This window comes from Lycorma delicatula, chromosome 1 (assembly GCF_047948215.1).
Source record: "Lycorma delicatula isolate Av1 chromosome 1, ASM4794821v1, whole genome shotgun sequence".
In the NCBI taxonomy this organism is placed as follows: Eukaryota; Metazoa; Arthropoda; class Insecta; order Hemiptera; family Fulgoridae; genus Lycorma; species Lycorma delicatula.
Window position 1 is genome coordinate 26,285,134 of NC_134455.1, and position 17,536 is coordinate 26,302,669.

At 31.5% G+C, this 17,536-nt stretch overlaps 1 protein-coding gene across 1 annotated transcript in view; it reads left to right on the plus strand.

The window, feature by feature from the left end:
* Cpsf73 (cleavage and polyadenylation specificity factor 73) overlaps nucleotides 1-16,969 on the plus strand; it is an 87,512-nt gene extending 70,543 nt beyond the window's left edge. Inside the window, exon 16 of the mRNA XM_075380546.1 lies at nucleotides 12,913-16,969. Within this exon, the coding sequence (XP_075236661.1) occupies nucleotides 12,913-13,014 (102 nt within the window). The 3' untranslated portion in view covers nucleotides 13,015-16,969. The remainder of the gene's footprint in view (nucleotides 1-12,912) is intronic.
* Nucleotides 16,970-17,536: the final 567 nt, after the last annotated feature.

Below are 17,536 nucleotides of genomic sequence, written 5' to 3' on the forward strand. Positions count from 1 at the left end.
TAAGGAAAAGTCATTCATATAGTAACAAATCAATCTTCTCTGCTTTTGATTGCATAAAGCACAATACTGTGTTATGAAATTCTTTGATTCAGAAGCTGAATAACATATTAAAATTCCATCCTTTTGTTTTCAAATATCACATATATTTTTAGCTGATTACAAATATTAGTTGTTTTTTTTAATTGTTTACACCACTTTTTTATTTTTATTTTTTTCACATTTTTGGCTTCATGGCAATTAAAGTATAATTATTTTATGTATTGCATTTAATACTAACTTAATTGCTCTGTTTGTATGTTCTGCTTGCAAAACTGTCTTGAGTGGAAACTAAAACTTAAAAATACTAGGTTGAAATAACTACACTGTAAAAGGAAGTATGGTGAGCTAATACAAGGAATTAGTGTTGTTAGGTTGTTTGTAGTATAGGTTTAAAGTATGATTTCATAGGGTGTAGGAAGGAATTCTAGGAATTAACATTTGCAAATAAACATCCTGAGTAGACTTACTAGACTATAAATAACTTGTTACCGCATATATGCCTAATTTAATATTGGCGAGCAATAATGGTGGCGACGATGTGAGCAGGGCGCACAGTATACGATTGTGTGGATACAAGCATCACTCCCACCGCGCAGTTCTTCCACCATAGCGGCACTGCAGCCCCACCTCTCTCAGGCTCCAATAAAAGAGCATACATAAGAGTAGATTTCCAATTCATCATTGACCACCACCTGGAGAAGACCAAGAAGAAGAAGAGAGAAGAAGTTCCCTGGCCGGCTCAATGTGGGACCTCCTGGCAAATGCCAACATTCCCACCAGAGCAGCAGGCCTGGCTGGCCTGCTGAGGGAGTCGCTGGATGCAGACGCTATCTTCCCACTCCAGCTCCAGCTTGCTGGGCTTCATTCGCTCTGGCTGGCGGACTCAGCTGCAGGAGCCAGCCCAGCATGGGATCATTCAGGGAGAACTGCCTTGGCTGCACCAGCGAAGGACGACCGACGCTGACCTGACACTGCGGGGCTCTGGGGGCCATCACTGCCACGCTGTAGAGGGGACCCAACTGCTGCTGAGGGAAAGCCCGGTTGGACGAGCCGCAACTCCCCAACCTCGCCGGAGACCAGCTTCCAGACCCAACAGCTCTTAGAGCTAACGCAAAAAACAGCCTTTGTCAGGGCCACCATAAGGTTAGTAAAGTGCCATGTGCCATTGAAGCCATTCAGCGACAAACTATATAGAACTTTATTAATAGCTGCTGCTATTAATAAACCCTATTTTGAATACACCCTATCACCCTATTTTGAATACATTCTTCTATACACTGTCACTTTCTTTTTATTTTTGAATGAGTCATTTCCTGTGAAAAATGCAGTTACTAAAAATAGAAAATTATTAAAATTATACAGACTTGACTTCAGAAAGTTGTAAGTTTTGTTTTTCACAGCAGTTAATTGGGAAGTTCACAGGAGTTTTCATCATTAATCCAGATCAAATCCCCCTAAATCAGAAAGAGTCAAATCCCCCTAAGTTTAACCAGTAGTAAATAATTTTAATCTTATGTCTTTATCAGAATCTTACTATTACTTTGTATAAAATTTATCATAACACAAAGGCGGTAAAATTAGAATTTGCACCTATTATGTTACCTATGTCACTCAGAAAGATGTAAGATTTTATTTAAGTGATTACTAACTAATTAAGGAATTTTTCAAATTGATTAAATTAGATGAACTAAGCAGCAAACTGAATTTCATTACATATCTATTGTTGATTTATGTGAAAATAATATTTATGATATATAAAACTTTGTTAAAATTCAAATAATTCATCAACTGTGCCAAATACCTTCAAATAATAAAAAAAAAAATAACCACCCAACACAGTAACAAAACCTAGAAAAGAACCTTAAAAAGAAATTTATGGAACATAACAGTGCTTACAGAAATGGAAAGAGATGTGTCCAATATAGCTGACCATTTGTTGTTGTGTAAGCAAGCATAGTATTACTGATTATAATATTAATTTAGAAATTTTGAAAATTTGTAACAACAGTTGAAGATTGGGTATACTTGTAAAATATTACATTTACAAATTGAAACAAAAGTATGAAATGATTAATCAACAGATCATTTTTGAAAATGATGATTTAATTAAAGACTTAGTTGATTGTAGCAGTTGGCAACAGTGTTTATGTATGTAGTTGCATGATGTTTTAAATTTACTATCATTCCAGTTGGCATTGAGTTATGTTGTTCAAGTTTTGTGGTTATTTTTCCAATCATCTGTTATTGTTTCTGTTTTCCAGATTTCTTTAAAGATTCTTTGCAATTTTTTGCTCAGTTCATAGTTGGCATAAATTCCATCTTCATATTTTGGTTTATAAATCTTTTTTAATGTTTTCCCCATAAGTTCTTCTTCTAGGACTACAGTTTTATAGTGCCTCAATTTGGAATTATGACAGGGACTTTTTATTATAAATGTTCTTCATGTGGTGATAGGCAGTTTCCATTTTTTGTACTCTATTCTTCATCCTTTTTCTTTTTCAATTATATTTGGTTATGATTTCTACCAAATATTTAAATTTTTGAACTCTACTTATTTGTTTGTTATCAGACATTTTAAGGGTTTAAGTTGTCATCTTTGTTTTCATTGAAAAACCAGTTAGTTTTTTCTTAAAAAATTTGAAGACCAATTTTGCTTGCACATTTGCTTAGTTTTTTAATTTTGATTTTAGTCTTGTCTATATCTCTTGCAAAAATTACAATATTGTTTGCAGAGGCCAGAATTTTTGTATTTGTGAATTTAGCTTTAGTGCCCATTTTTATGTTTTCATATTTGTTTAACTTTTTAAGTTCTTTCTCCCATTCTCTTAAAACGTTTTCAAGGGCATAATTAAAGAGTATCGGAGACACTATCTCCTTGCCTTACTCCAGTTTTAATTTCGAATGGTTCTGAAAGTTCCTTTAAGAATTTCACTTTTGTTTTTGTGTTGTAATGATTCTTTTATAATGTCTATTGTCTTGGGATCTAGTTTAAATTATTCAAGCATTAAAGTAAAGATTCCCTGTGCATAAAATCATAGGCTTTCTTAACTTCTATAAAAATTGTAACTAATTTTGGGTTTTTAATTTTTTGGTATAGTAACTTTTTTTTTAGATTAAAAATTTGCTCTGTACAACTTCTTCCAGGTGTAAATCCACCTTGATATTCTCCAGTTTTTTTTTCTACTGTCGATTGTATTTTACGTAACATTTGTTGGACAAAACTTTGTATGGAATTGACAACGGTGAAATTCCCCTGTAGTTGTAGATGTTTGTTTTATTTCCTTATTTGTGGAGGGGATGTATTAAAGCGTTTTTCCAATGTTCTGGAATTGTTTCTGTTTGCCAGATTTCTTGGAAGATTCTTTGCAATTTTTTGCTCAGTTCATCATTGGCATATTTCTGCATTTCTGCAACTATGCTGTCTTCTCCACATTTTTTATTATTTTTAAGTGAATTTATTATTTCTTTTATTTCCTCTGCATTTGGTGGTTGGGAAATTTGGGAGTTTCGATTATTTTTCTGGAAGTTAAAGGTTTCTTTAGAGTGGAGCAATTCAGCAGGTTTTCAAAATATGTAACTAATTGTGTTAGATTTTCTTGATCTATTAGTTTTTCTGGATTATTCATTATTAGGCCCTTTTCATTCCTAAAGTTAGTACAAATTGGGTTACAGCCTGATAATTTGGATTTAAAAATTTAATAAAAATTTCTCATATTATTTTTAGAAAAGTTTTCTTCTAAAATTTGACATTATTCCACCAAACTTGTTTTTATGTTTACTCCAATCTTTATCTTTGATCACTGCAATTTTGTTTTTAAATTTTTCAATAGTTTCTTCTTTTATGTTTAGTTTTTGGACGTTATATCTTTTAATGTTTTTTGGTTTTCTTTTAATTTTGATTTTGGGGGAATTTAATTTGTAAAAAATAATGGTCTGAATCAAATTCAAATGTTCTTACTTTTATGTTTAAGAATTCTGTTACGTTATCTGTAGAGATTACAGTATGATCTACTTGAAATTCTCCAAGCATTTGGTTTGGACATTTCCATGTTTTACATTTTTTGGTAATTTTCTGTAGTCTTGTTGATATTAATTGTAAGCCAAAAGTTTTACAGATTGCTTGCTATTAATCTTTTACCATTTGATTTTGTTTTCTTATGAGCTGAGTATTTTCTTTTAATCTCTAATTCATCTTTTCCAATGTGCACATTAAAGTCGCCTAATAAGATTTTTATATGTTTTTCGATTAGTTTTTTTTTTCTGAAGTTTCCCAGTATTGTTCTACTTTTCTTAAAGTTTTTGGAATTTGATTGAATCAGACTCTTCTTTTTATATCTGAAAGTCTGTAATATTTTTTATCTCCACATTTTGTTTTATTTTATTAAATGTGTTGAGGGTTTATAAAATAATCATATTTTTAAATTAATAATTTCTGTCCGTGAGATTCTTTTTCAAATTATATATAAATATTATACATGTTAATAAAATGTGTTAAAATACCATTGAAAATTAACTGCTGTGTTTCTTTTTTATTTATGTTTGTTCAATAAATTAAATACTATTTTTTAATTAAATTTTCTAATAAAAATTTATTTTATTGCAATATAACTAATCATTTTCTTAAGCCTGTTATATGCCAGATTTCTTTCAGTTATAATTGTATATGATGATACCGAATATGATATAAAAGTCACTTTTTTACACCCAATGTGAAATTAATATTTACACATATAAACTATAAGTTCACAATGATATCTGAAATGTTAACAAATAAGACAGAATTAGTTAAGCGTAGAAAAATGATAGTACTATGGTAATGTTTAACTTTTCATTGAAATTTTTCCTTTTGTAACATTTTCATGAAAAGTAGTACATTAGTATCATTAATTTTTCCAAAATCACTTTTTTTAGTTTTTCAGCTACTAATGATGCTCTAAATGTGTGAAAAGCATAAATTAGTAGTGATTGATCTGACTTTAAATTAATTTTGAAGATGATATTCTTTAATAAACATGTTTTAGGGTGAAGCAAATCATAGACTGGAATAAAATGTTCAGCATTTAAAAAAAATTAGGGTTCAAATACAGAGATAGAACAACAATTGCTAACATGTACAGGAACCAAACAGCAACAGTAACAATTGAAGAACATAAGAAAGAAGCCGTAATAAGAAAGGGAGTCCGACAAGAGTGTTCCCTGTCTCCTTAATAATCTTTACATGGAACTAGCAGTTAATGATGTTAAAGAACAATTTAGATTCAGAGTAACAATACAAGGTGAAAAGATAAAGATGCTATGATTTGCTGATACTATGATTTATATATATGATATTATATATATTTATATTTATATGATATTTTGATGATACTATGATTTGACATAGTAATTCTAGCCGAGAGTAAAAAGGATTTAGAAGAAACAATGAACAGCATAGATGAAGTCCTACGCAAGAAGTATCGCATGAAAATAAACAAGAACAAAACAAAAGTAATGAAATGTAGTAGAAATAACAAAGATGTACCACTGAATGTGAAAATAGGAGGAGAAAAGATTATGGAGGTAGAAGAATTTTGTTATTTGGGAAGTAGAATTACTAAAGATGGACGAAGCAGGAGCGATATAAAATGCCGAATAGCACAAGCAAAACGAGCCTTCAGTAAGAAATATAATTTGTTTACATTAAAAATTAATTTAAACGTCAGGAAAAGATTTTTGAAAGTATATGTTTGGAGTGTCGCTTTATATGGAAGTGAAGCTTGGACAATCGGAGTATCTGAGAAGAAAAGATTAGAAGGTTTTGAAATGTGGTGCTATAGGAGAATGTTAAAAATCAGATGGGTGGATAAAGTGACAAATGAAGAGGTATTGCGGCAAATAGATGAAGAAAGAAGCATTTGGAAAAATATAGTTAAAAGAAGAGACAGACTTATAGGCCACATACTAAGGCATCCTGGAATAGTCGCTTTAATATTGGAAGGACAGGTAGAAGGAAAAAATTGTGTAGGCAGGCCACGTTTAGAATATGTAAAACAAATTGTTAGGGATGTAGGATGTAGAGAGTATACTGAAATGAAACGACTAGCACTAGATAGGGAATCTTGGAGAGCTGCATCAAACCAGTCAAATGACTGAAGACAAAAAAAAAAGTATCATACGATGAAGCACTGTTTAATAACACCGAATAAAGATTCAGATAAGATGGTTTGGGAATTAATAGATATAATAGTGTTAAGAATGGATCACGATAAAGATGGAAACATCTCATTTTCAGATTATGAAACTTTGGTTAAAAAGAACCATGCATTATTAGAAGCATTCAGACAGTGTCTTCCTAGCGTCCCATATGTAAAGAAGTTCCTAGCCACTATTAAGCAATATAAACGTATGTAAATACTTTTAAAAAGAATATGTAAATTCGCTGTTTTATTTATAAACAGTAAAGTTCTGCCATTAAAAGTTTCAGACGTAATCAATAATTGAAAAAAAAAAACAAGGTAATATTGTTCTTTTAACGAATGAATTTAAGTTGTATATTTAACATATTCAGAACAATTAATATTGAGAATTAATACTTCAAAATATATAATAATAACAATGTATACAATAATATAATAATTTATACTTAAAATAAAATTTTATGTTCTTGTACATTGTTTCTTTCATGTGTTTTTTCTAGTTGAGAATCTTAAATTTTCTTTCAGAAAACAACCTCCAAAGCTTAGAACTGAGATCTGACCTGCGCCTAATGTGCTTTTTATATATATATATATATATATATATATCCGTTAGTGAACTTTTCCTTTCATTATAATACTGTGAATACTTGGCACTCTAGTCGAGATTTCACACTATAAAATTGAACCCTTTCCTTAGTGATAAAACTAAAAATAATTTACTCAATACCTTAGTATTTTTTTTTTTATAAAATAAGAAGTCTTGAAAAACTTTAAACAGCAAGAAAAATGTAAAACATAGCAAGCACGCTTTCAAACTCTTTGCTAAGATGCTCTGTCTTGAGTTAGTGTTCTAAATTACAAAAAAAAAACATCCATAGTCTAGTTTCGATTGAACCAATGCCTTATACAATCTCAATAATATCTCTTTATCTGCACCCCAATTAATGTTCGATAAACATTTTATAATGTTTAGGGTTTTTTGCATCTATCACTCAAGTCCTGTATATTTAATCCCCACGTAAGGGATTTATCCAATACTAGTCCTAAAAATCTCACGTTGTGTTTATATTGTATTGGATTATTGCCAATTCTCAACGTAGAACTTTGGTGAGGAATTCTGTTTCTACAGAAGTGTACACAGCACGTTTTTTTCTGGCGAAAATTGGAATCCATTATTCCTCGCAACTTCGTTTAGAGCATCAATCGCCCATTGTAATTTGTATTTCACCATAGCTGTCTTGTTGCTGGCATACATAATTGCCAAATCATCAACATAGATGCTTTTGCTGATTTCTACTGGAATGGCTAATATCAATTAATTAATGGCGATGGTGAACACAAGGTACCACTCAGCAGCGAACCTTGTGGTATGCCATTTTCCAACATTCTTTCAGTTGAATATTCATTGTTGACACATACCTAAAGTATGGTCGTTCATGTAGTTGCTGAGTAAAACTGGCAGATTGCCATGAATGTCCCATTCATGTATCTGGAGCATTATACCATGTCACCAGGTCATATCAAAAGCCTTCTGAAGATCAAAGAAGACTCCGACACAATGTTTCTTTGTAATAAAGCTGTTGTATATAATATTCTCTAAGTTGAACATTTGATCGGTGGTAGAATGGTATTGTTGAAAACCTGCTTGATATGGTGATATCAGGTTTTCTTTTCCCAAAACCCAAACGAGTCTATTATTAATCATTTTTTCAAGTATTTTTCCCATAGCGCACGTCAAAGAAATAGGACAGCAGCTATTGGGGGTCTGTTAAATTTTTATTTTTCTTCGGTACTAGAACAACATGTGCTTTTTTCCACTGCTGCGGGTACATTCCATCCCGCTATATTTGATAATACAGTTCTAATAATCTGCGTTTTGCAGTGATATTCAGCTACCTGATCATATTATAATGGATTTCATCCGGACCAGCAGCTGTGTTGCCCGCTTTCTTCAACGCTTTCACGAATTCTTCCATTTTAAATGGTACATTATATGAGTAATTATACTCAGTTCTGAAATTTATTAGACCTTCAAGTTCTTCTTTTTTCGTCCGAAAATCTTCTTCGTAGTTAGCCGTTTTGATGGCCTTCTCAAAGTGATTGGATAATAACTCTGCGATTTCGTTTGGAGTGTCCTTAATTTCATCTTCATCTTGAAGGCTAGTTATGGGAGCAAAGTTCTTATGCCCACAAATCGTCTTCACTTTCCTCCAAGCGTCTGATGCAGTAGTAGTTCTGTCAATGGATGACACTTATTGCTGCCAGGATCGTTTCTTCGAATCTGTCATGAGACATTTTGCATACACCCTGTATTTTTTAAAGGCAATAAGATTTTCTGTGGTAGGATGTTTCTTAAAGGCGTTATACGCCCTTTTCTTTCTTTTAATAGCTTCACTAATTTCATCGTTCCACCATGGAACGGGTTTCTTCGTAAGTTTCCCAGATGTTTTGGGAATATATCTCGATGCCGAGTCAAGTATCGCATTTTGTTATAGCGTCGACATTGTCCCTGATAACTCCACTTGTTTTGGGGAGTATCGTCTTAGTCATGAAGCTCGTCTAATCTGCCTTGTCAAACAACCATCTTTTAGAGATGGGGTATATTTTTCTTGTAACATCAGTTACAATTTGCACCGGGAAATGATCGCTTCCATGCAAATCGTCTAAAACATGGAAGGTGTACCTCGGTGCTATCGATCCGCTTATGAGAGCAAGATCTATACAGGACGTCGTTCCATCTCTGGCATTGAAAAAGGTTGAATTGAATGCCACAGCATTCCCCCTCCCATACTGCACTCGTGGCACATTTTGGATGAGCTGCTTTCCCCACTTACCCAGCAGCCCTCCTCTATCAGGTGTGCAGTATCCCTCCATGCTGACAATCCAACACTCATTTCTGCAGCATTCCCCATTCTGGTACTGCACATCATAGGGCTCTGGATGAGCTGCTTCCCCCACCAAACACGTCCTGGCCAATACCCCACAACGCCTTCCACCCGGCAGCTCTCCTAGCACCCATAGAATGTGCAGTAGCCCTCCACCCCAACGACCCACCACTCAATTCTGTGGCATTCCGTTCTCAATTATAACACATCATAGCATTCGGTAGATGACCACTTCCCCTATTCAGTGTGCCCCGACTGATACCCCATCCAACGCCTCCTACCCAGCGATCCTCCAGGATGTGTGGTATCCCGCATCCCAGCAACCCTACACACTGTTCTGCGGCATTCTCCTCCTCGTACTATACATCATAGCAGACTTTGGATGAGCCACTTTCCCCACACCCTACGTGCTCCGACCAATACCCCATCCACTGCCTCCCACCCAGCAAATCTCCTGGCACCTGTTGGTTATATGCTATCCTTGATCCCAACCGCCCTCCACCTCATTCTGCGACGTTTCCTCTCTGATGACAGAACCTGCTTATCTCCATTCCCTTGTTGCAGCATTTCCTCTGCTGGCAACACGCTGAATGCCTTTCCCTTCTGCAGCATTTCATCTCCACTGACAGAACCCGCTGAAATTCTTCCCTACTGCAATGTTTCCTTTTCACTCAGAATCTGTTGAACTTCAGTGTCTTCTGTGGCGTTTCCTCTCTGAAAATAAACCAAAAAAAAATGATAGCTTAATTTTCCATTATCAGTTAGTACAAAAATTTTATTGTATATTTTATTTAGTTTTAATCTTATGTTTAAGATATTAGTTCGAGGTATTTTAACATTTGCTGCTGCAATTGTATCTGATTTTATTACGCATATGTATATAATTATTATTTTTAAAAACTGTGTAGTAAAAATTTATTATTTAAAAAAAATTTTATGAAAATTCGGTTTAAGAAAATGATTAATTTATTATACATAATAAAACAATATGTTGTTTTAAATTATTAAAAATTGATTTATATTTTATTATTTTTTAAGTATTATATTGCTAATATCAATTTGTTATTTAATTTTTCAGTATATCATGAGATATCAATTTTTAAGTACTCAAATGTTAACAAACAGTTGTTATATGACAATAATGGTTTTGCTGTAATATTTTCCCATTTTAACTATTATTAATATTATATATATTGAAAATATATTTACGACCCCCATGACTCTCTCCCATTAGAAGCAGTCTCTAATCAACTAATTTACAGATTATTTAATTTAATTTCTAAGCATAAAATATAATTTATGTTTATGCTTTTATTTACTTATTATTATTTATTATTATATTTATAAATTTGAATCAAATATTTATCGCTTGTCGGAGAACCAATATATCATATTACCTGAGAAATCAAATACAATTATATTAACCTAACAACTACTATACATACATCAGTGAAACAAATTAAAATTGTCTGATATTTAATAATTAACAATTATCGGCAGCTTACGCTCTCGTGATTAAGTAGACTGAATTTAGTACATGCCTGCCACCTAGTGGAGAGTCAACATACTACATATGGAGACAGTGAAGCATCATTTTAACATGTTTTTTTATTGATAATTTTAATGTTTTTTCAAGGTGAAATGTATGTATAAACCTTCCCAGCTATCCCAAGAAATGTGGGTAAAAATTTGGTTGCGATTGGTTGGGTAGATTTTTGTTAATTCTGAAAAAATACCCCTTCCTCTTTATATAATAGTATAGGTATAACACACTTATGTATATTATATATATATATTTATTTATTTATTTATTTACATGTGTGTGTGTATGTGAGAATATAGTATTTACCATATGTAAGCATTATTACTGGTATGTATTCCTGGATTAGTACCAATTCCAAAAAAATATTTTGTCGAAGTCTTTGTTTTATATGTATTATTTTTTTCAGTTTAAAACTCTCTCTGTTATCGTGTACACCTTACATAGTTCATAATAGTCTTTTATTTAGAAGGTACATGCAGTATAATGTAGAAGGAATACCTATATGTGAAATAATTATTTTATAAGTATAATGAAATAAAAGTTTGTTTTTTAAAAAAATATTCATCGCTAAGAAATAACGTGTGCATGCATGCGCGCGCACGCGTGTGTGTATGTGTGTGTGTTGAATGATAATTTTATTTACAATTAAGAGCTGGAAAATGTTCAAAATAACAATATTTATATTTTATAGTGTTATATTTTTATTTGATGTTGTATTTTTACAATTTGTTAGTTATAGTTTGAGTACAATTTTTAAGTTTGTGCAGAAATCTTTTTAATAACATTTTTCATTATTCATAACAATTATTATTTACATTACTTTTACCATATTTTTATCAGTACTTTCCTGATGAATATTTATAAACGACATTTAAAATCATAATCCATTCATACAAATAATTATACAAAAAACAATATTATTCTGAAATATGTAATTAGTTTTTATATTGCAAAAAAAGATTATTAAAAAAAACGACTAACTGTCACATCTAACTAGAATAACAATGAAAAACTACAAAAAATAGTTAAACAAGTTTTTCTTTTTTTTATAGGCATTTTTTTTCAGTTTTTTCAGATACATTAGTCAGCGATGTGAAATTTAATATTGCTTCTATATATTTTGTTGTACCAGGGTGTTAGTGAAAGTGGAGAACCATTGAAGTCACCATCTCATACAGCCTACACAGGCACCTGACTGTGACATGAAATGTAAAAGTAACATTAAATTTCACATTGCTAACTAACTTACTGCATCCTGAAAAAAATGGTTGTAAGAAAAGAAAGATAAACTTGTTTAACTATTTTTTGTTATTTTTCATAATTGTTTTAGTTAGATGTGTACAAACAATTAGAGTAGTTGGGTTTTTATTTAGGATTTTTTTGTTTGTTGTTTCCATAACTTTACCCAGCGCATATTTTTCTTTTTTATCTCAAGAACAATGAATTATTTATAAAAATCACAAGAGGTAAAAGGTGATTGATTATTTTAATCATTTTGTGGTATACCAACATTAAATTTGAAAACAATAACATTTTTAAATTTTGTTCCCTGGTGTAGCAATCGCCTTCTAGATAAGACAATTTAGGATATTATATATTACTTCCAGACCTGTTACTATCCAAAGATAGCTTGTAATTGATTGGATTTGTGAATGTACTGAAGGAAAGAAACATACAAACAGTTAAATACTTACACCCCTCCTATAGACAGAAAAAAAAACCAGCAGTTACCTTTTTTTATTTATACCTGTACATATATTTTTTATTTTTTATACCGATATTAAATATTCTTTACATTATCAAACTGATAATTCCATTATTAATTGAAGATAGATGTTTAATATGTTTTCCTTTTTTTTTTCATTGTACATCAATTACAAATTTTTTACATGAAAAAAATTTAAAACTACACATTAAAGTAAGACATAATATTTTGAAACTGAAATCAAAACTATGTTTATATTATAAAATAAAATAAAATCACCATGTACAGTTCCAGACACACAATAAAATTGTTTTTTTGTTGGCTAGTGTAATTGCCAAAAACCTGACGGATTTAGCTGTATGCATTTTATCCTCACTTTAAATACTTAAGAGAATTCTGCTATCTAATGTTTCATAAATTACACAAGATCATTTTCCTATGATACCCAGATCCTGTCAATAATATTGCGTAGTGTTAGTGGCTTACAATCTACTTTCTAAGCTCTTAATTAAACCAATGATCTTAATTCCTAATTTTTATTTGGTTTGTTTTTTTTATTTTTAGGAGGTAGTGTGTGAAGAAGATGAGACTCTGCAACAAATTGTACAAACTGCTGTAACAAAACTTCATGATTCACTTTCTCCACCAAAGGGTGAACCAACATAATAAGTGTCTAATGTTTAATAATTAATTTGTCTTTTGTGATTTCCCATTTAATAATTTTCATTTTTAGTAACTGTATTTCATCAATAAATTCATATATCTGTTCATTATTTACCTAGAATCTGAAATCATATCATTAAGCAAAGTAAATTAATGTGGCTATAAATTAAGCAAGATTTAGAATGATTGTCATAATACTAATTAATCAATTACAGGGTGTCCCATATAAAACGCAACCCAACCTTATATTGGTGGTACTGAAATAATAAAAAGGCATGTGTAAATGTAATTTTTATTATTACCATCCATTACCTTACATATAGAGTAAATGTTGGAAGTGGCTACCATCTTCTTGAATACAAGCTTCAATTCTTTTTACAGCGTTTCTTGCAACTTTTTTCAAAGTTTGTGGCTGGATATTTAATACAGCTTGTTCAATATTGACTTTCAATTGTTCAAGTGTTCGTGGTTTGTTGCTGTAGGCTTTTTCTTTGAGGTAACCCCATAGAAAAAAATCCGCCACAGTCAAATCTGGAGATCTTGGTGGCCACAAGCTTCGACCGATAACACGATTACCAAAGAATTCCTCAACAAAATCAGAAGTTTCAACCTGCGTAGTGCGATGTCGCACCATCATGTTGTAGCCAGCAGTGTCTGTCTTCCTCTTCCAAGAGTGCAATGAACTGAAATAAAATATCCTGATATTGTTCTGCATTAATGGTGTACTCGAAAAAAATAGGACCGATTATTTTCTTCTGCAATATCGCGCACCACATGCCCAACTTCTGTGGGTGTAATTGTTTTTCGTGATAAACGTGGGGATTTTCAGCACCCCAAATTCTACAGTTTTGGCTATTTACGTAGCCATTCAAATGAAGCCGTGCTTCATCTGTGAAAAATAACGAATCCATAACATTAATTCCCTCACGCAGAAATCGACGGAACCATTGACAATATTGTAGCCGTTTTTCTTTGTCGGGCTCAAGAAGTTGATGAACCGTTTGTGTGCGATAAGGTCGTAATTGTAATTGTTTGGTCGCCCGATGAACAGTTGATTTAGACAAATTAATTTCAGCAGACAAACGTCTGATCGATTTATTTGGTGAGGCAAGTAATCGGTCTTTGATTTCAGTGACTGTATCTGTATTCAACACTGACGCAGATCTTTTGTGTTCCTTGTTATTAACAGAACCAGTCTCTCTAAATTTTGCAACTAACCTTAATACTGATGTTTTGTTAGGAGCTGGTTTATCTGACTACTTATGGCGAAACAAATCTTGCCCTGCAACCACTGATTTCATACTGAAGTACGACTCAACAATGAAAACACGTTCATCTAGCGAAAACACATCTTCTCTCTAGCAATACACTGAACGTTATGATTGCATTGTTGTTACTATCGGTAGTGTTCTACTGCGTCGCCGTGATGTTCAGATGTTGGACGAGTCCATTTCAGTAACGAGTACGGGAGTAAGCTTGACTTTTGAAATTTCATGGATGAGTGATTGATGGGTTGCGTTTTATATGGGACACCTGTAGTTTAAACAAATTATTAAAAAAAAACTGCTTGTCAAAGAAATTCATTATTTTACTGAATTTTTTAAGTAAATCTCTTCATTATTTGTAATTTTTTTTACTGTTCCCTTTTTTCATGGGCATTTAGTTAATTTTTGTTCCATATTTCTCTCTTTCATCCTTTTTTTCAACCTTTTGAAAATATTCTATGCAATGTGACAGTCAATCCAATCTGTAAATAGATGCACAAATAGTTATCTGTTAAGATTCTATTTTTCAAATTATACTTTTGTTTAATTTTTACAACACTAAAAATATTAGCTACAAATATAAAACCACTTTTTCCAGTTTTACTTTCATAATAATGGTTTGAAGACAGATTCTATTAGTTTAATGATTGGTGTCAGTATCAAATGTTTATTTTTGTTTCAATCTACTAAAAATGTTTATGGCAATTAGGAGTCCATATCTTTCCTTTTTCACCTCTTTTTTCAGAGTGTACACTGAATTGCATACAGATGGTTAATTTCCACTTTACGATTCTCGTACCCTTCTGTTCTTTTGTATGCTTCATTCTATGTAGCATCTGATGTTTGTGGCTTTTGAGATCAGGATCCCTCAAAAAATTAATTATGCGCTTGTTACCTGTTAACTTTATCATGATTATATCTTTTTTTTTAGACCTGCTAGTATTATTATGTAACCTTACTACACATGATTAATTACGTATATATTTTTCTTACCTTCACACTACTTTCTCTATTTGAAAATCATCTTATAAAATTTATCCACATGTGCTTTAACCTATCCCTGGTGATATATGGACAAGACATAAATTTTATATGGCCATTATGTCATAAAATAGCAAGTGCTATCTCAGGATTCAAGAATTTATTTAATTTTTTCTCAAGAAGTAGAGCTGTGTCTGACATTCAAGGTGAACATAAAATTTCATGTTGTCATTTTGCTAGTAGTTCAGTCAACAGTATCCTTTTTATTTCGAAGTTATGAGTATTCACAATGGCATCATCTTGATCAGTTGGTATTTTTTGTAGTTTATCCCCATTGGAAATAACTTTAAAATATTTCAGATTTCTAGTTATCAAGGAAATAAGAAACTAGAGATGAATGAGTGAATAAGGGTGTTTCTTTCTTTAGGCCATTTACATCCACTTTTTCCTGCTTAGAAGTAATTTTTATTAAAAATTCCTTCTTAATGGTAGTGTTTACTGCTTCAATACTGCTGTTAAGATTTCAGATTTCAAGTATTCCCAGTTCTGCTGGTCTCTACGTCCATTTGTAATTCCTACTAAATTAGCTCTGTTAAATGGTTTTTAAAAATAATTTTTCCTGCTTTTCTTTAATAGTCTTTGGGAATAACTTAACTGCTGAATATCACCTTTCTGCCTAACTGGATAATAAAATTAGTAGTAGGTGAATCAGTTAGGTCCCTTTATAATGAGAAAGGTTCAAACATAAACAGAACTTTTCATTCTCTGCTCATATGATTAGCAAGTTATATATGAATTGCTAGACTTATGTGTTTATATAAATATCTGAATTTGTATATCATCAAAATTATCAAAAATTATTGGTTGCTTTTTCTCTTTTGCCTCTCAATTATAACTACTGTTTCTAAGCAGGAAGTACCCCATACAGTTTCACAACATATTATTCATTTTGACAAGTGAAGGTCATTCCATCAGAATGTATAAATAGTATGGAGTGTATAAAAAGTGATAATCATTTGTAGAGGGTGATAATAATGTTGAAAGTAAAGCACATGTTCACTGGCAAAAAACATTCATTCAGTGAAAGTAAAGAGAATAAAACTAAAGCATTTCTTTGTGAATATCAACTAAATTCTTTTAGAAAGTCAATGAAAAAATTGAAATGAGTGTTGGAAGTCTATTAATGATGAAAGATCATTTCAGATTTAACCACATTAGTAATGTGTAGGTTATCCACCTTTTAAAGTCTAGATAAAAATAAAAAAATACTAATTTCTCTCACACAACTTCTGCAATGATGTAAAAAGATTGATAGAAACAAGTCTTTAGATGATAATAACCTGTGATGAAACATGAGTATATGACACTCACAATCAAATGCTAGTATTCACTAGGGGCATTTTTACCCATTTCTGACATAAAAAGAAAAATCCCGTTTCCTTAGGTGAAGTTGTAGATATCTTTTGGAATTCACAAGGTAAACTTCGGCTTTATCACAGAATGAAGAACTATCACTTCTCTGTACCATGTTACAATTTTAAATAATAAAATGAAATATGCACTTAATCCCAAGGCCATCTTTCTGTTCGTTACCTCCAGTACAGTTTAGATCATTTTAACCCTCCATCGGTCGCTTAAGATTTGAATCGCCAACTCTCGCTCAATGGAGGTTTCGTACGGGTTACACAATAATGTACAAAATGTAAAGAAAATGTTTATTTTTATAATCAAACTTTTATAAAAATCCAGATATATGTTTAACACAAATAGTATAATATAAAAAAGGTTTTTTATATTATAAAATGTATATATTATTTAGTTATTGTGAAAAATTACATTTACAATTATTATATGAAATAAACATATTTTATACAAAAGTATATAAAAACTATGTTCGAAAATAGTATAAGAAATCTTATTTATTACAAATACAAGTGTAAAATATATGTTTTAAAACAATTATTCAAAAATAATAATTATCAGGAAATATAAAATTTGTAAATGTTGCTAAAAGTTGAAATATACTTGATTTGAAAAAAACATGAAGGCGTACATTCAAAAACATTGCTTACACATGGAATTATTATTGTGGAAAAACTACAGATAAAATATATTGTAGAAGGAAAATACTTAAAAACATGTATAAAGCCAGCCGCCATCAATTAATTGTTTTGATTGACATTCATGGCTAGGTTGGCCAAAAGCAAAGCCTTACAAAGGCTTAGACAGATGAATCATTGTCTAACGGTATTTCTTGATCTTCATCACTGGAATTAGCA